Source organism: Callospermophilus lateralis, chromosome 6 (assembly GCF_048772815.1).
Source record: "Callospermophilus lateralis isolate mCalLat2 chromosome 6, mCalLat2.hap1, whole genome shotgun sequence".
NCBI classification, from domain to species: domain Eukaryota; kingdom Metazoa; phylum Chordata; class Mammalia; order Rodentia; family Sciuridae; genus Callospermophilus; species Callospermophilus lateralis.
In genome coordinates, this window is record NC_135310.1 from 115778375 (window position 1) to 115798188 (window position 19814).

The 19814-nt window shown below is 40.2% G+C and overlaps 1 protein-coding gene across 1 annotated transcript in view; it reads right to left on the reverse strand.

The window, feature by feature from the left end:
• The window catches only part of Dnah8 (dynein axonemal heavy chain 8), a 275799-nt gene that overhangs the window by 118580 nt on the left and 137405 nt on the right, over positions 1-19814 (reverse strand). Inside the window, exons 50-58 of the mRNA XM_076860182.1 lie at positions 16519-16661; positions 15922-16056; positions 14927-15049; positions 12824-13037; positions 9488-9597; positions 4989-5152; positions 3799-3991; positions 1609-1731; positions 61-191 (exon numbers count right to left, since the gene is read on the reverse strand). Coding sequence (XP_076716297.1) covers positions 61-191; positions 1609-1731; positions 3799-3991; positions 4989-5152; positions 9488-9597; positions 12824-13037; positions 14927-15049; positions 15922-16056; positions 16519-16661 — 1336 coding nt within the window. The remainder of the gene's footprint in view (positions 1-60; positions 192-1608; positions 1732-3798; positions 3992-4988; positions 5153-9487; positions 9598-12823; positions 13038-14926; positions 15050-15921; positions 16057-16518; positions 16662-19814) is intronic.

Sequence of the window (19814 nt, forward strand, 5' to 3'; positions counted from 1 at the left end):
AATTTTTTTTAAAGAAATTAACTACTGAAAACCATAGTCAATTTTTTTGCTTTATCCTACCTGGTTAATGTTATCTGGAATATTTGATATCCAGCTATAAAAGAGGCCAGTCTTGAAAGACTCTGTTTTCCTGAACCACCAACACCTACCAACAATGCATTTCCACATGAAGTTCGAATTACACGTGAAATCTGTTTTGAAATTTTAAAATATATATATTAGAAACAAAGGATGCAAATATTTACATTCTCTTGCACTGTAGGGCTCCAACATTTGATTTGTTTCTAGACTACATTAGATTTTTTTCCTTATAACAGAAAAAAATTATTAAAAAATCCCTTTGGAATCTTGTTTTGAATTTCATTTTAAAACAATCTTACCATCTTGGAATTGTAAAAATTAAAGTTTCATGTTTATTTATCCAACTCAAATTATTTCTTTGCCCATCTATTTGCATCATGAAAAAACAGGACAAATGGTTTTACTCTCTTTTACTCTTCTGGGTGTGTGTTTGTAATTTTATTATTTTTAGACTCCATGGATGATGAAGTTGCTCTTCCCAATCTTTAGAAGATGTGAAAAGTCTGATGTACTGAATCTTGTGGACACCTGTCTACAACCAATACTGTCTCTATCAGATCTCTGCCAACTATACATTTAGAAAAGCACCAACTTCTACCTACAGTGGAGGTAGAGTCATGTTTGTAAGAAAAAGATTTAGAGAGACAGTCTTCAGTCTTGTGTTGCTTTCTATAATTGACTCCCTTAATGAGGATCAGAATCAAATGGTGGTTCAAATCTCACATGGGCCATTGGAAAAAATGGCTGTCATTTATGTTAATATCACTTTTTAAAGGCTGTCATTTATGTTAATATCACTTTTTAAGAGTCTAGGTTGGATCACTAAATCCATTAGTGTGATTAAAATCATATTTTTTTCAATGCACATTTTATAGGTGGCCGATCACTAATGGCCCATTGGTATGCCTTCCTGTAATAGATCTGGAAACATGCTAATCCCTTCTGTGATGCTGCTCTAGGACAGGCTCTCAGGCCTCCAAGGGGGTGGATGCATGAATGTGGAAGCAACCTTAGCACACATGGGATTTCACCAGCTCTGACTCCTCTTGATCAACTTTCCCTGCTCCATGCCATCACTTCTTGAAAGAACTCCTTTTCCATTAACCAATTCCCTCATGGGTCCTGCACACCTGCCTCACTCCTTCCCAATCCGTCTATCCATAATCCATAGGCACTTTGTCGCGCCTCCTCTTTTCCTCCATGATGAACAAGATTCCCCTGGTATCACCAAAGAATTCAAGGAGGGACTATTTCTTCCCAGGTTCTCCGGCTTCCTCTTTTGGAAGGTAAAGCTCTTTGACTTGGGCTGCCCAAAGCTCCAAACACAAAAACCATGAATTTGCCCTTAAAAACATCTGCTGAATCAAACACGGAGTTTCTTATTCAGACTTGGTTTCACTGACCCAACCTTTGTATGCCTGTCCATATCCTACCTTATAAATTTATCCTCCCTAATAAGTTTACCTATGAAATGTGCTAAGCTTTGACACCACCTAATCATATCAGGAAATAATCCACAGCTAGAACCTTAATTAGATGAGTCATTGCATCTTTAAAAAACACCAGGTCAAGAGAAGTTCCTCTAATGATTTCGTTGAACTGCCTCTGGTAAAACTGCAGCTTCTCAGCCAGAAATTCATATGATGGTATCTGTAGGTGGGGAGAGAGAGAAAATCGTAATTAAGATACACATATTTTTAAAGTCATAATTATAAAGACACTCAAAAGTAATTATTTATTTTTTATATTTAAACTTATTTTTATTGGTACATAATTGTAAATAATAGTAGAATTCATTATGTCATATTTGTACAGGCACGTAAAATAATTTGATCAATCTCATTCCCCAGTACCTTCCTTTTCACTCCCCTCCTCCCTCTCCCTGATCATAGCTCTACTCTACTGATCTCCTTCTATTATTATTTTTAATTCTTTTTTATTAATTAATTCATTTGTTTTACAGTAGGATGCATTTTGACATATAATATACAAATGGAGCATAACTTCCCATTCCTCTGGCTGTTCATGGTTCAGAGTCACTCCACTAGTGTAATCATACATGTCAAAAGTAATTATTTAAAAATATTTTAAACTTTGTGGACATCCAAGGATTGGCCACTTGTTAGTCTACTTTTAATCATTTTCATGTTCAGAGGCCTGAAACCTAACCACATTAGTTGGTTTCCAGTATGAAATCATTTCTGACCTTTCCCTTCAAGAGACATAGCACCAGCTAATTAACAATGGAATAGAGCATAAACTGTCTCATTGTATCTGTCTTTTAATACTGTTTATGACCTTTAAAATGTATACTTTTACACAAGTCTTTGATGTTCCAAAGTAAAAACGCACCCACTTTGTTTTATAAATTATTCCTTCCAGTTGACTTCTTTGCTCTACAATGTACTTTAGAATTACTTTGTTAAGTGACCTCGTTTTGTTTTGTTTTTAAATCCCTTTGGAATCTTGTTTTGAGTTCCATTAAAAATACACACACACACACACACACACACACACACACACACACACATATATATGAAGAATGACATGTTGTGTTTTCCATTTAGTCAAGTTTTATTCTTGGAATTGTTGCTGTTGAATTTAAAAAAAAGACTTTCAAGTTATATTTTCTACCCCGTGATTGTTGGCAAGGGCTGGTAAACTTTCTGTAAGGGGCAGGATGGTAAATATCTTAGGCTTTGCAGCCCATGCGATCTCTACTGCGACCACTCCACTCTGCTTTCACAGGGCAAAAGCAGCCCCAAGTCATATATGAACAAATGGGTATGGCTGTGTGCCAATAAAACTTCATTTAAGAATATCAAAATTTGAATTCCATATAGTTTTTATGTGTCACACATCTTTTTTTATTTTTTTTTCCTAACCATTGAAAAGTATAAAAACTCCTCTTAGCTCATAAGTCTAACAAAAACAGGCAGCTGGCAAGACTGGCTAATTGGCCAACCCCTGGTGGAGCACAGTTATCAAGTTTCATATTTATGTAACACTCGATCAACTAACTGAATTCTTACTAGTTAAAACACATTCAAAATCTTCTTGGATTATATAATTAGATAATCCTGTCATCTGCCAATAATTTGGGTTTTCCTTCCCTACCTGGTAGTAATGTCTATTTTTAACTATTAATTTTAAATATTATTAATTTAACATCTATTTTAATTGTGCTGCATTATTGAGATGTTCAAAGCAATATTAATTAAAGTGTTGATAATAGGCACAGTTGTTTTACATTTGGCTTTTTAAGATTGTTTCTAGATTTCTTTGAAAGAAACTTTTAGTTAGTGCATACCAATCCCTGCACATCAATAACTTAGAAGTTACAGTAATTCAATGGTGGATTTAGGTACAGAGGGAAATAACCAGTGAGATGAGTGATCCGAAAACTCTTTTAAGAGATGGAAATTTGTTCAGTGGATTAGACAAAGGGAAATTAAGGGAAGGGAATGGGGATAAGAATAGGAAAGATAGTGGATGTATCTCACATAGCTTTCCTAGGTTCATATATGAATATACCACAGTAAACTCCACATCATGTTCAACCAAAATAATGGGATCCTATTAGAATAAGTTATACACTGTGTATGTATAATATGCCAAAATATACTGTCCTGCATATCTAAAAAGAACAAATAAAAAAATTGAAAAATTTTAAAAGAGATGTAAATTTAAAAAAGAGAGCAAGATGGAAATGAATACCAATTCATAGATTTTGGGTACTTCAAAAACAGTGTCTTCAGGCTCATCGCCGGTTGGTTCAGGCATGTCACGAAGAAAATCTACAAAGTATGGTTCAGGCAAAATAGACGATGCCGCTTCCGGACTAATATTTTCTTCAACAGCACGAACAAGTTGTACATTGAACCAATGTTCATCTTCAGGATTTATAAATCTGAAAGGAAAATATACTAGTAAGAATAAAAAAATGTGAAAGCATCTTTTCTAGGTGAATGTAGTCTCAGCCTCCCTCCACCTGCTTTCAGGCCCAATTCTGCACCTTCCTCACATCAAGACAGGGAAACACCAAGTCCCACATTTGGACAAGAAGGACACAACTCCATTAAGACAATTACTGCTTATAGGAAACACGGATGAATCACTCAGGTGACATCTGTGGATCCTAAAATTGGAGTGCAGACAAGATGGTCAGTGGCAGGTGAGTGTCCTCTTTCTGGGTTAGGGGACACACATTGCATAAAGGTCCTTTTCAAACTCACAGTATCACAGAGGAAGAACGGAAGAAGGGGAGCTAGCATTGGACCAGTTCCACCCATGCAGGAGACACTGTGGTACACCCTTCAACTTTGTGAGACTGGCATTATCACTCACATATTGAAGATGAGGAGACAGAGGCTCAAAGATGACTGAAACCAGATTTCACCATGCAAAACCTACATGGAGCTCACCACATGACAAGAGTGTGCTGCTGAGTTTTATCAACACTCTGATGATGTGCATAAAGATGTCCTGTTGCAGTACCAAACTCACAAATTGGCAGAGCATTTTATTTAAAGTGACCCCAGGTAGAAAAGGCCATCAACGCCTTATAAAAGACATTGAAACGGGAGGCACTACTCAGCTGATCTGAGTAGATAATACAAGAATTAATGTGCTCACATAAACATCTCAGGTTGCACATTTGAACTCAAGTGCTGAGCCTAGCACGGTGGTGCACGCCTGTAATCCCAGCAGCTAGGGAGGCTGAGGTAGGAGGATCACAACTTCAAAGCCAGCCTCAGCAAAAGTGAGGACCTAAGCAACTCAGTGAGACTCTAAATAAAATATAAAATAGGGCTGGGAATGTGGCTCAGTGGTCGAGTGCCCCTGAGTTCAATCCTTGGTACAATAAAAAAATATATATATTTAACTCAAGGGGCTGTAATAGTCACCTGTCTGCAATTACTCTGTTGCACTCGTGTTTGAAAAGTGACATGAGAACAGTCATTGAGTTACACTCCTCAGCTTTTATCGTTAACATTCCTTGCCAAATCCTGGAAAGATCTCGAAGATTAAAGATATAATGAAATTTAGAAGGAGTTGGCAGCATCTTCGCCTAGTGGAAAAAAATTAATATTCTCAATTAGTTTTCAGACACTAAAAGTAGAACTGTTTTGGGAACTATTTCTATCTCACAAATCCTATTTTAGATAAAATAGGCTGAGCAAATAAATCAGTTCATATTTTTGTCACAACAATGACAGGCAAAATCACACCATAAATAAACCAACGGAATTTAAAAGACCATCCAGCCCTTCAACAGGATGGATTCAAAATAATGCACTGGATGCTGATTCCAAAGCCTTGTTCTCCCACTGTTAGTCAGCTTTGAGCCATTCATTTTCCCCTGAATTCTTAAGAACTATGTGAGGGGCTGGGGATGTGGCTCAAGTGGTAGCGCGCTCGCCTTGCATGCGTGCGGCCCAGGTTCGATTCTCAGCACCACGTACAAACAAAGATGTTGTATCCGCCGATAACTAAAAAATAAATATTAAAAAATTCTCTCACTCTCTCTCTTCTCTCTCACTCTCTCTTTAAAAAAAAAAAAAAGAACTATGTGAGCTGTGGGAAAAATCATCTCTAATCATTGTTAATCTTACTCATGTGTATATATGGAAATATGTCATAACCAAATAACTCAACACCAGCTGGTCATCTTGCAGGTAAAAATAATCAATGTCCACTTCCGAAGTCAATAATGACTGTCTTCCATATCCTGCTTTGATTAAAGTCCTCAAGGCATACGGATTTCCATACATATGTTTCTGTATCATAACCTGGATTTTGCTGTGGGTACCCAATTCAATCAATATCCCTCCTATACTCGGATTGCTATAATCAGTTGACAGGCAAGACGGACATGCACCTGTTAGAGGTGGTTTTCTGTTTTTAGTGTGCAAGCACAGATAGAGTATTCAGCTAATTTATTTGCTGTTTGTACCAACTTCTAGGATGTTAAAAAACAAAGCTATAACAACAGAGAGGTGCCAGTGAAGGGGCGCACTGGAGGTGCTGCTGGTGTAGAGAGGCTTGCCGTGTGCGAAGGTCATAATTGATATCATCACCATCATCTTTGAAAGTAAAAACAACCTCCATTCGGGTGATACAATGCAAACTCCCCACACCATTAATGCAGGAAAGCAAATGCTCTCTGCAGTACCTGTTCATAGAATAACCCCTTTCTATACTGAGAAAGTGCTCTATTGAGTTCATAGAGTAATTTTGCAGGCTAATTTACAATACCAGTTAAAACAGCAGGAGGCTCAGCAAGATGAAAGAGGGGTTATTTTATCTATCACCTTTCAATTTCCCTCTTTGCTCAGTTCCATTGTAAGATAAAATATTCATTCTACCCACTAAAATATAAAACACACATTTATACTATAAATATGTAAAAAATACCCAGAGGGGTAAGGTTGTATAGATGCCGCTTATTTATTTATTTAGCATGGTGAGACTGTAGCTAGAGTGGCTGCTATTGACAAGTGAAGTCATCTATAAAAAGATCTTGTTTTGTTTGTTTTTTAAAGCTCCTTTCTTTCCCTCTTCTCTTTATTTATTAATCTGCTTTTTTCTTTCGCTTTACTATCTCTTTGGTTTCTGGTGGGTATTTTTTTTTTTTTTTTTTGATACCAGGGATTGAACCCAGGAGCACTTAATCACCAAGTCACATCCTGAGCCTTTTTATGTATTTTATTTAGAGACAGGGTCTGGCTGAGTTGCTTAGAGCCTTGCTGAGTTGCTTAGAGCCTTGCTGAGTTGCTGAGGCTGCCTTTGAACTTACAATCCTCCTGCCTCAGCCTCCCCAGCTGCTGGGATTACAGGCATGGGCCACCGTGCCCTGGCTCCCCTTCAGTTTTTCTTGTCTCCTTTTCTCCCCTGCTTCTGCTTTCAAGCTATATAAAGTAAGAGAAAGGTGGGGAGCTGTGCAAGGCAAGAACAGATCCAAAGAGTACTCTGTGAAGATGGAAGATGCGAAGCAAAGACACAAAGCTGCTTATTTGGGGGAGCTAAAGGGAGAAAGATTCACTCTGAACGAAGACCCCACAGCACAGTTAACAGAACAGCTAAGTCCTCCACCATCAATAAAGATTCCATTCTAGTGAGGAGCCTGGCAATACACAGGAGATGGAAACATTCATAAAAAAATAGATAATAATGATAAAAGCAATGGTTAAATTTTAAAAAGTTGGTCCAGGAGACCAATAATGACTGGCGGGAGACGCAGGCAGCAAACCATTGAAGAAAGTCCCTCTGAAGGTAAGAATGACTAGAACGAGCAAGACGAAGAATGAAGATTCAGCCATGCGAGACCCTGGAGAGGTCAAGGACCATGGGAAGAGTGGTAGGGGAGGGAGCTAAGCAGAGGCCTGCTCAGATGGGCCAATTATAAATGTAACTGGTGACGACTGTACGAAAGAGCAATGATCTCCAATTTACTTTTTTTTTGAAAGCAAGGATTGAATCCAGGGGCACTTAACCACCAAGCCACATCCCCGGCCCTTTTTGTCTATTTTATTAGAGACAGGGTCTCACTAAGTTGCCTAAGGCCTCACTAAATTGCTGAGGCTGGGTTTGAACTCAAGATCTTCCTGCCTCAGCCTCCCAAGTCACTACAATTACAGGCGTGCACCACCGCGCCTGGCTCCGATTTACTTTTGTAAAATATAATTCTAGGACAGTGTAAAGAACAGACTCAAGGGGGCAAGAAGAAGGCATAGAAGCTGGTTAGAAACCTCCTGCAGGACCAGAGCATGGGTGAGGGAAGTGTCTCTCAATGTCCTGGTGCAACAGGGAGGAGCGTGTGGTTTTGGGATATATTTCAAAGGAGAGGCCACTGAGACTTGCTAATGGAGAGGATGCAGGCGACAAGACAGACAAACCAAGATGGTGCCCCCTGTTTCAGCCTAAGAAGCAGGACACCCGATGTTGCTGTTAACTAAGAGGCAAAAATCCAAAGGATCATCCTATGTAAGGAAACTGGAGACTTCTCCTTAATGTGAATTAGAAATCAGTTCAGAGCCAACCAGAGAGGCCTAGGGTGGAGGTGCTGAGTTTGCAGTCATCATCATGGAGATGGTGTTAAAAGCCCTGGAGCTGGATGAGACCATCGAAGGAAAGATGCAGAGAGAGGAGACCCCTCCACACCCCCTAAAGTGAGACCAGGAGCATTTAAAGATCCAGAGACAAGAAGAGGTAGCTGGGGAGATAGAAGGAAGAACAAGAGTATGGGGACCCTGGGAAGCCAAGGGAAGGAAGTATTTTAGATGATCATTTACGTCCAAAGCTCCTAACAAGCCAAATATGAAGAAAAAGAAAATTGAACTTGGCAAGATCGAGGTCTTTGGGAACCTTGATTCAAACAGTGGGAATGAAAGCTTGTGCAAAGAGGGTTCAAGTGGTAGTGAGCAGTGAGGAAGTGGAGCCAGGAAACCTGACGACAAAGGACACTGATGCAGAGACAGTGGGAAGGCCCAAGCTCTTCAGAAAACTATGCATATAAGCACATTCAATTGAAAAAAATGGCCTTGTGGAAAAGAGGTGGATCTTACCACAGAAAATCATCTCAGACACTCACAGACTCTGGCATTCACTTTTCGTTTTTTTTTTTTTTTTTTTTTTTAGAAGAGGAGAACAGCATGTGCAAAGGCCCTGTGTGAACAAAGAACAGGGTCCAGTATCAGGATCTGATCGCTGAAGGAGACTGAGCGGAAGGGCATTTCACAGGAAACACCTAACTCCTCATCTGATCCTTCTGTATCCAGAACTCCCCCAGGCCACCCAGGAATCTGAAAGCATGACTGACTCAAGGTTTTCACATCTGTCTGATGTGCTCAACTGGCTTCATGAACACATGACAAACTAAAGCAACAATCGCTTATGCCAATTTTTGGCAAATAGACTAACCTCATTTTTTTTTAATCTCAAACCTGCACTTATTGGTCGTTTTGTGGGTACTGCCTTTGGTTACCTGGTAACACAGGCTTGCCAAGATTTCCACAGGGCACTGACTTGTGGATTAAAAACTAGCCTATTTCATCAAGAACACTTCCATTCACTTAGTAACACAGGATGCATCTCCAAGAAATGCACAGGTTAGACTTCAAGTCTTAGGCAGCTGAGAATATCTTGAAACCCAGGTATCAAATACAAATTAGAGCGACAGGTGGAAAAGCAGCATTCTTGTTTTGGCAAAATTCTACTTTATCTGGGATGTCGTGTGTGGCTTATAGTGATGTTTTGCACATAGGGAAAGTATCATTCAGTTAGAACACTTGCCACCCGGAAAGAAAAGAGGTCATTAATTAATGTGAGCAGCTAATTTGTCTTTCCTAGAAGATCTGACTTAAAAAAAAAAAAAGAAAACTACAGATAAGGAAGCATCCTCTACCTTAGTCCACTGCCACAACACTCTGCCCGCTGAGACCAACTGTATGATCATCTCACATATTTCAGGTCTGAACTTTCTACAAGGATCAAAGTATCCACAGCCAATAATTCCTGGAAAATAAACAAGATCGAAGATACGAGTTTGCAAAAAGATGACAAGGTATATGTTTATCCCAGTGAATAAATCATTACAAGATGGACTTAGCTGGGGATGTTAAGGATTTCTCCCATGGGACCTGCTACGACAGAGCCAGCAGTCGCCCGGCCATGCTTAGTGATGAGCACATTGTCTGCATTAGCTCATTCCATCCTCCCAACACCCCACGAGAAAGGATATGAGGCAGATATTATGAGGAGGAGGAGGAGCATCCCCACAAGCCTAGCAACTTGCTCACAGGACACAGCCTGAACGCTGGCCATTCTGAGGTGTGAACCCAGATAGGCTGGCTCTGGAGTCTGTGAATCAGCATTAAGCCGAGAGCTTGAAAAAAGCTCACTGATGACTCTCGCATTTTAGAGAGGAGACGGAGCCCAGACAAGAAAAGGAAATCATTTAAGGTCACATGGGTTGGATGTTGACTGAGCTGATATTAGGACCCAGATCTCCTGATTGGCAGTCAGTCAACACTCTATTCTGGCCTGTGCTGGGCTCCTAGCCATTCCTAAGGAAAGCCCAGCACGGTGACAGTCTCCTGACATCATCACCCTGGGGAAGGAGTAACCTGCGGGTTTGTAGACTATTCTTAAAGACTCAAAATGCCTTTGATTTGGACTGCAAAAAGAGACTTGCTTCACTTCTCTCCAGTGAGTGTGGGTGGTAAGGTGTTCAGGTCGGGGCATGGTATTTTCAGAGGGATACGAACATGGGTAACAATTCAGAGATATAGAACAGGCTTATGAAGGGCAGTGAGTCCTAAAGCAACCGGAGCTCATTCACATGGATGGAGGAAGAGTTGTCTTCAAGAGACTCAAAATCGCCCTCCAAGGTCACGGTTGGTTGTTCTAGATGCCCATAAGACCTTTTTGCTTCCTGAAATACTATATTCTAGATATCTACCTTCCTGTAGGACAGGTGCACAATAAGAAGCATGGAATTTGGAATCAGAAAACAGGGGCGAGCACACACTTCTGCCGTGCACTAGCCCAAAGGCTCTGGCAGGACAGTTACTTAATTCCTCTGAGCCTCACCGCACCATGAGCCTTTGCCACAAGTTTATTTATGCAATTTTACTGGCAATACATATTTGGGTTATTTCAAGGTTTTACTGTCATGAACACCACCGTTCCATGAGCATTCCTGTATACGTCTTCTGGCATTGAGAGCAAAATCAACCACACAAGGATAGAGAACCTAAATACCGAAGGCAAAACAATATAATGTTTGGGGAAAATAAATCCAAGGGCACCTCTGTGGTGCCTGGATAGGAAAGGGCTTCTTAAAGGAGACTCAAAAAGCATGCATGGGATGTGCGTGTTCTTCTTCACCAGTAACAATGCCAAATTGACATCCACCTCCACCGCAGGGGATGGGAGTTCCAGTTGACTTCACAGTCTCACCCACACTTGATTTTTGTCAGAATTTCTCAATGCAGCAAATCTAGTGGGTAAAAAATGGCATTTCAAGTCCGTCTGTTTCCATATGTGATGGTTAGCCACCTCTGCATTTGTCATCGGTCACTTTAGCTGCCTCTCTTCCAAGGGTCTCGGGCTGTACACATTTTGACATTAGGTTGTTTGCTTCCCTGCTTGTTTCATACGATTTCTCTAAATATTCAGAATACTAATTTTTTTGCTATTGTGTTTTGTTACACTTTGAGGTTTGTATTTTCATTCTTTGAAGGGCACTGTTCAAATGAAGAGAAGCTCTTCATTTTAACCTAGTGAATTTTATACTTTTGTTCTTTTGTTTTTGCACTGAGCCTATTTAAAAAGAAGTCCTTTCCTATCATTCCTACCCCCAGCCTCTCTTCTCTTCCTTCACTTCGCTCTGTCTAATCCAAAGTACCTCTATTCTTCCCTAGTCCCCGCCTCCCCTCTTATTGTGGATTAGCATCTGTATCAGGGAAAACATTCAGCCTTTGGTTGTTTGGGGATTGGCTTATTTTGCTTAGCATGATATTCTCCAGCTCCGTCCATTTACCAGCAAATGCCATAATTTCATTCTACTTTAAGGCTGTGTAATATTCCATTGTGTATATACACTACAATTTCTTTATCCATTCATCTGTTGCAGGGCACCTAGATTGGTTTCATAGTTTAGCTATTGTGAATTGAGCTGCTATAAATATTTATGTGGCTGTGTCACTGTAGTATGCTGATTTTAAGTCCTTTGGATATAAACTGAAGAATGGGATAGCTGGATCAAATGGTGGTTCCATTCTAAGTTTTCTGAGGAATCTCCATACTGTGTTCCATAGTGGTTGCTCCAATTTGCAGTCCCACCAGGATTGAATCAGATGTTTTTATCTTAGATGCACATGTGATTACATGACCAGTGTAACTCTACACCATGTACAACCAGAAGAATGAGAAATTGTACACCCGTGTATGATGTGCCAAAATGCATTCTACTGTCATGTATAACTAATTAGAACTGTCATGTATACTGTCACGTATAACTAATTAGAATTTTTAAAATGCAAAAGAAAAAAAGAAGCCCTTTCTTGCTTAGAAGTCATACCGATATTTCCCTATATTCTTTTCCAAAAACTTTATAGCTTTGCCTTGAGGTCCTTAATAAATCCATGAGCATCTGACTTTGTGGTTCGTGTGGGGCAGGGAGTCCAATTTCAATTACTAACTTTTTCAGTACTGTTTATGGAAAGTTTTCTCTTCCTCTTCAGGCCTGTAGTACTTGCTCTGTGAAGTAATGTCCATCTATGAATGAGTCTGTTCTTTTGCAGGTACATAATTTTTGATAGTACAATTTAAGTGTGCCTAAACTTGGTGTCAAAAAAATCTTATTTTCATTAACATATCAAAATGCTACCTTTGTTTTGACATGCTATTATTAACTTGGGATGGGTGTGGATATAGTGTCATTCATTCACCCCAATTTTCCCATTAGCCATGTCAAGAAAACAAAAACATAGCTCCCCTTACCTCCAGTGTCAAACCTCCCACAAGGCTATTTCTAAATATCTCTGGGTCTTAGACTGGGCTACAGACATGAGTCATCTTCTTAATACTGAATCCCTCTTTCCCGGTGTTTAGCTTTCCATTTCAGAAACGTAATCCCTATTTTAAACAGAGTCTCCTTAGCTCTTCACATTTTGCATGGTTTATATCAATTACACAATGCAGTTAAAAAAAAACTAAACATCAAAAATATTCATACCAAAAATTTTGTCTATTGAATTATTTGAAGGCAATGTGCAGTTAAACACAGTGAATTGTCTTTTTAAGCGCTGTGGAATGTCATTTCGACCACCTCCGGGGTGAATCATGGCGGCTATGAGCTGCACATCAACGATAGTAGTGAAGTCTCCAGGCTTATCCAGGCTGTACATCCCTTCCATTTCCATCATCTGTCGTACAATCTCGTTAGTTATCTGAAATTTCACACAGTAATATTTTTGAAACATATCATGTTCCTCCATAGCTCCTATGAAATAGCACAGATGAGATCAGCAGAAATCACCCAACTCCGACCAAGGAAGTGTTTGTGAATGTCAATGATCATCTTCAAGGCAATTTGGCTTAAATGACCCACCCAGTACCCTACACCCAGGAACCCTACCCCAGCAGTCAAACATGTCTGGTGCAAGTCCAGGGTGCCCTTCACCATACAAGTAAAAGTAGTTTCCAAATAAATTTAGATGGGTGGTTATTAGATATTTGGTACAATCACCAATGTATTAGAGTTTCGAATTTTACTATAGACACCTTTCACACGCAACATCCAACATCAAAATACTTCAGGTTAGTTTGTAGGATGGTCTCCTCCCTGAGCTTTCAAAATATTATATTAATGAGTGGGTTGAGGTTTTATGTGCTCATCTTATCGTCTCTGCAGCTTCTGACACTGCAACACCTCCTCTTTCTTGTTCATTTTTCCATTCTTGGTTTCAAAGTCATGACTTCTGGACTGCTTCCCAGACTATGCTTTACCCGCCCATCCCTCATGTATGATTGTTCTCCAAGGTTCTGCCCTTGCCCTCTTCTCTTCTTGCTATCCCAGGGGACATCATCTCGACACTACCTGCCAAAGAATCTCAATGCTGTAACTCTAGCTTCAGATTCCCTTCTAAGCTCCACACCCGTGCACCCAAATTCTTGCTGGGCATTTCCAAATGAACGGCACACCAGCACCTCAAATATAATACTTTCATCCAACCAACATTTAATGAATGACTACTGTGTGTCAGCTTCTCACGTAGCCTAGACAAAAATCCCTGTCCATGAGCATACATTCTCCTTATGGGAAACAAAATATACAAATGCATGCTTATATATAAACAAAACAGAGTACTGTAAGCCTTTGAAAAAAATAAAGCAGAGAAATGCAGCAGGAGGTTCTCCAGGGTATCGGGGAATGTGAAGAGCAGGGAAGGCTTCACCTCCCATGACATAGAAGCCTACATCCAAAGGAGGTGAGAAAGCAATCCATTCAGATACCCAGGGGAAGAGCGTTCCAGGCAGAAAGACGAGCAAAGGCAGAGATGCCGAGTGACATATCAGGCACATACAGGATCAGTAAATGTGGCTGGGGCAGAGTTCTGGGGAGGTGACATCAAACAGCATAGGGTCTTTGGATTATGGTAAGGATTGGGCACTTACAACTACAAGTCTCAGAGGCTTCTGAACAGAGGAGTGTGTCATGATCTGACTCATGTTTTGACTGGTTGTGTATGTGAGAACAGGTGGAGGGGGCAAGGGACACAAGGAACACATTGAGTGGTGTCTAAGGTGAATGGGGTTAAAGAGCAGGACAGGACCAACCCTGGTGGACTTCGGTAGATGGTGTTGGTGAGGCAGTGTATGTCGGTGGAGTGCCACCAGGGGCGTGCCCAGTGCTGGCAACGCCGGTGAGGTCTTCTAATAGGGAGTGACTCAAAGCAAAAGATGACTGCAGCTAGGACTGAGGTGTGTGGCAGAGTGAGTAAATAAATAGGTCTGTTTGTTGTTGTTTTAAACATTGCACAGTCCTCAGAGAGAGAGAGAGAGAGAGAGAGAGAGAGAAAGAGAGAGAGAGTGCAGAGAGGTCAGAGCAAGGATGAAAACCCAGGGAAAGGAAGAAGCAAGAGAAGGCCCAGAAAGGACACTGGAACCAGGTCGCCAAAGAGACAGGAGGGAGTCATCGTAGAAGAGTACACAGGGATTTCAAGAAAGGAGAGTCCAAAAGTCTGAGAATTGCTACTAGACTTAAGAACATGCAGGTTATTGACATATCTAAGAAATACCCATTAGGCTTCATCTGTGTGAGATACTTTAGTCATACCTGATCTCCCCACTCATTAATCACAGGCATGTTAATATCATCAATAAACACAGTCATTTTTCTCCCTCCTGGTGGCCCATATGTGCTTCCCATTCGCTTATCCACGTAGCTTTCAATCGTTCTCTAGAGAAAAGGAAATAGTTTGTCTAATGCATTAGGTTTCTAAAAAACATGATTTTTTCAGAATAGGATACAATTTATTATGCATTTAATAAATGTAAATAATTCTGGACGCGGGTGGCGCACACCTGTAATCCCAGCCAACAGAGAGTCTGAGGCAGGAGGATCAAAAGTTCAAGCAGACTCAGCAACTTTGCAAGGCCCTCAGAAACTTAGTGAGACCCTGTCTCAAAATAAAAAAAATTAAAAAGGCCTGGCGATGTGGCTCAGTGGCAAAGCACCCCTGGGTTCCATCCCCAGTACCAAAACATAACAAAATAAGTATAGATATAATTATTAAAATACATGCTGCTGAATTTTTATAAACAAGTGTTGGGGAATGTTAATCGGGACTTTATACGAAAATAAATATGCTCCAAAGTTCAGCTTCAGCCTTGGCATTAGGCCAAAACATGTTATCTGAATTTGGCTTCAACTTTAGCCACAAGAAGGCCAGCTAGGGGCTGGGGTTGTGGCTCAGTGGTAGCGTGCTTGCCTGGCACATGTGAGGCACTGGGTTTGATCCTCAGCACCACATAAAAAATAAATAAAAATAAAACAAAGGTATTGTATCTATCTACAACTAAGAAAAAAATTTTAAATAGAAGGCCAACTAGCTGAAGGCTGACTGCAGCCTTATTTCATTCTCTCTTATTTTTTCTCTCTCTATATATGATATACATAGATATAGCCCCAGTTAGTTCTCTCTCTCTACATACATGTATATGTATGTGTGTGATCTGTATATATATATATACGGATCACACACAGTTTACTGTAAGCAATATTTAAAATTTTTAAATGTTTACTGCAGCAACAAATGATGGGGGGTTTACCTGAAACATAATTGGTTCTGTGGCTGATGAAAAGTTGAGACTTTTGGAAAGATGTACTTCGGGATCATATTTTTTCAAATAGGCCTTGATCATGACCGTTTTTGCAGTTCCCTGCTCTCCCGTGAGCAAAACAGCCTGCAGTGAGGAGGTAACCATGGTGAGAGGAACTGTCGAATGTTTAAGTTTCGAATGTCTTAAGGTTCTACTGGCTACTCTTGCTTCCTATAAGTGGATGCAGTGACTTTCTAATTGCTATTTGGAATCACACCTCCATCAAAATAACTCCTTCTTGAATTAAAGATTTAAATGTAAAATGCATAGGCTCCTGTAAAAGTGCTGGAAGAGAATGAGTCATTATTCCTAAGCATGGGAGTGTGGACGAGACTTAGAACAGACAGTCCACTTTCCAGCAAGCTGGGGGTCAGCGGCTCAGAGGATGCTGAGTTGCAGAGTGCCCTGGGACACTCACTTGTCAAAAATGATTCCCTGCATTGACACTACATCCAGGCCCTTGTCTTGGAATTCAATTTTTCTGTCTGTAGCCTGTGAAAAGGGTTGGGTTTTTTTTGCGACCATCTAAGACCCTGTTATACTTACTTTATGCTGTTTTGCAATGGTGTCCATCAAAAAGTTTGTTCTAACATTGTCAACATTTGGAACCAAAATTGATGAATACTCTGGAATACTGTCAGTTGGGTAATAGTATGGAAGAACTTTCTTGTTCCAGTGCTCCCAATCGCCTACACAATAAGTAAAATTTCATCTTCAGGAAAATGCATTCTTCAAACATTGTGTCAGAATACAAAAATATAAGTGCTATACAAGTGTTAATAACTAGAATCAACAAATGGGACTTACTCAAACTAAAAAGTTTTTTCTCAGCAAAAGAAACAATAAGAGAGGTAAATAGGGAGCCTACGTTCTGGGAACAAATCTTTACTCCTCACACTTCAGACAGAGCCCTAATATCCAGAATATACAAAGAACTAAAAAAATTAGACAATAAGATAACAAATAACCCAATCAACAAATGGGCCAAGGACCTGAACAGACATTTCTCAGAGGAGGACATACAATCAATCAACAAGTACATGAAAAAATGCTCACCATCTCTAGCAGTCAGAGAAATGCAAATCAAAACCACCCTAAGATACCATCTCACTCCAGTAAGATTGGCAGCCATTAGGAAGTCAAACAACAACAAGTGCTGGAGAGGATGTGGGGAAAAGGGTACTCTTGTACATTGCTGGTGGGACTGCAAATTGGTGAGGCCAATTTGGAAAGCAGTATGGAGATTCCTGGGAAAGCTGGGAATGGAACCACCATTTGATCCAGCTATTCCCCTACTCGGTCTATTCCCTAAAGACCTAAAAAGAGCACTCTATAGGGACACTGCTACATCCATGTTCATAGCATCACAATTCACAATAGCAAGACTGTGGAACCAATCTAGATGCCCTTCAATAGATGAATGGATAAAAAAAATGTGGCATTTGTACACAATGGAGTATTACTCTGCATTAAAAAATGACAAAATCATAGAATTTGGAGGGAAATGGATGGCATTAGAGCAGATTATGCTAAGTGAAGCTAGCCAATCCCTTAAAAACAAATGCCAAATGTCTTCTTTGATATAAGGAGAGTAACTAAGAACAGAGTAGGGACGAAGAGCATGAGAAGAAGATTAACATTAAACAGGGATGAGAGGTGGGAGGGAAAGGGAGAGAAAAGGGAAATTGCATGGAAATGGAGGGAGACCCTCATTGTTATACAAAATTACATATAAGAGGTTGTGAGGGGAATGGGAAAATAAACAAGGAGAGAAATGAATTATAGTAGATGGGGTAGAGAGAGAAGATGGGAGGGGAGGGGAGGGGGGATAGTTGAGGATAGGAAAGGTAGCAGAATACAACAGTCACTAATATGGCATTATGTAAAAATGTGGATGTGTAACCGATGTGATTCTGCAATCTGTATTTGGGGTAAAAATGGGAGTTCATAACCCACTTGAATCTAATGTATGAAATATGATATGTCAAGAGCTCTGTAATGTTTTGAACAACCAATAATAAAAAAAAGAAAATTATATTATAGTATAGTAAGTATCATAGTAATGGTGATGTGCTGTGGTAGGATATCTATATGTGTTATAGGCTGAATTATATCTCCCCAAAATTCATATGTTAAAGATCTAACCCCTGGTTTTTCAGAATGTGATTATATTTGGAAATAGGGCCTTTAAGGAGATATTTAAGGTAAAATAAAGTCAAGGGTAGGCCCTAATTTGAGTCCTTGTAAGAAGAGATTAGGACACAGACATAAACAGAGGGAAAACCATGTGAAGATAGAGGGGGGGAATACAGCTATTTATAAGCCTATGAGAGTGACCTCAAAAGAAGTCTTCTCTGCTGACATAGTGATCATGGACTTCCAAACTTCAGAACTCAGAGAAAATAAATTTATTTTGTTTAAGCTGAAAAAAAATTTAAAAGGCTGGGGGTGTATCTCAGGAGTAGAGCTCCCCTAAATCCAATCCCTAGTACCACACACACACACACACACACACACACACACACACAAAGATTTCAATGTCTACCTTTGATGATACAAAGGAAGGTAATTATTTAATTGGCATAATAATTGGATGCCATACGATTAGAAAATTGCTGCAGATAGATTGATTTCCAGTCTCTCAGTAACCGGGGGCCTGGCCTTTAAATAAGGATGACATGCTCAGGGGGAAGCAACCTGAACTTTGAACATGACAGACTGTGGATTGCTCTGGATTCTATGTATGTGTGTGTATATGTATCTATCCATCCCTCCATCCATTTATTGATTGTATCGGGAACTGCACCCAGGGTCTCTCTAAATTGCCTAGGTTGGCCTCAACTTTGTGATCCCCTGCCTCCCTCTTGTTGCCGGTAAGTGCCACCATGCCTGGCTTTGACTATGGATTCTGAAAAATTCATGTTTAGATTTAAGGATTCACTTAATTGTCATTTTGCATTCTGAGTTGGAGTTCCCTTTTGTCAACTGAGACTTTCCATATCTTTAATCATGTGCTATAGAATCACTGGTCATTCATTCTGGTTAAGGAGGACCAGTGGGGGAAAATGCATTTATCTCAGTTCCTTCAAGGAAAGAACTTTCAAACCCAAATTTGCACTCATTTTCAATATGATTCTCCCACCCTTTAATGTGCCCAGTGTTCCCCAAGCCAACCCCTCATTTTTATGCTCTTCAAACCATAACTCTTCAGTCTTTTGCCAGTGTGGGCTGCATGCAGTTGTCCGGCAGCAAGCTTGGGAGAAAGGACCAGGAGGTCTTCTTAAACAACCCGCCCTCTTGATTCTTATCTACACCTTCACCCCAGTTTCCAGTATCTGAGCCCTTCAAAGGTCCTCTAATGTGCGCTGAATTACTTCTCAACACTTCCCAAGGTCACTTTCAGGTTTCCCTTTGCCCAGCATGCTAAATCAATTACAACTTCCCTCTCTGTTGCTTTCAAAATTTTGTTATTGCCATCCAATTGCCTATTGTATTTATCCTTTTGAGTTCATGCATTTGGGGGAAAAAAGAAAAAAAACTCTCTTTGCTATTTTAGAGATTTTAGAAGGAAATAAAAGTAAATATCAAAGCATATTTTTCCCTCTGTAGGGTTTAGAAGAGTCAGGGGATGGGCTCCAGATAAAAGTACCAAGTTCATGGGCATTTCTTTTAAGGAGAAGTGAGCTGGGCCTGCCACCCAGGGAAGGACGAGTCTGTGACAGGTAAGCAGAGCCCCACCTGCTGGGGTCATTCTCTACTCACTGGAACATTTCCTACCGGGAAGCTGTAGGACTGACATGCTCTGGGCATTTCCACATTTTGCACCATGAAGAATCTCTGTT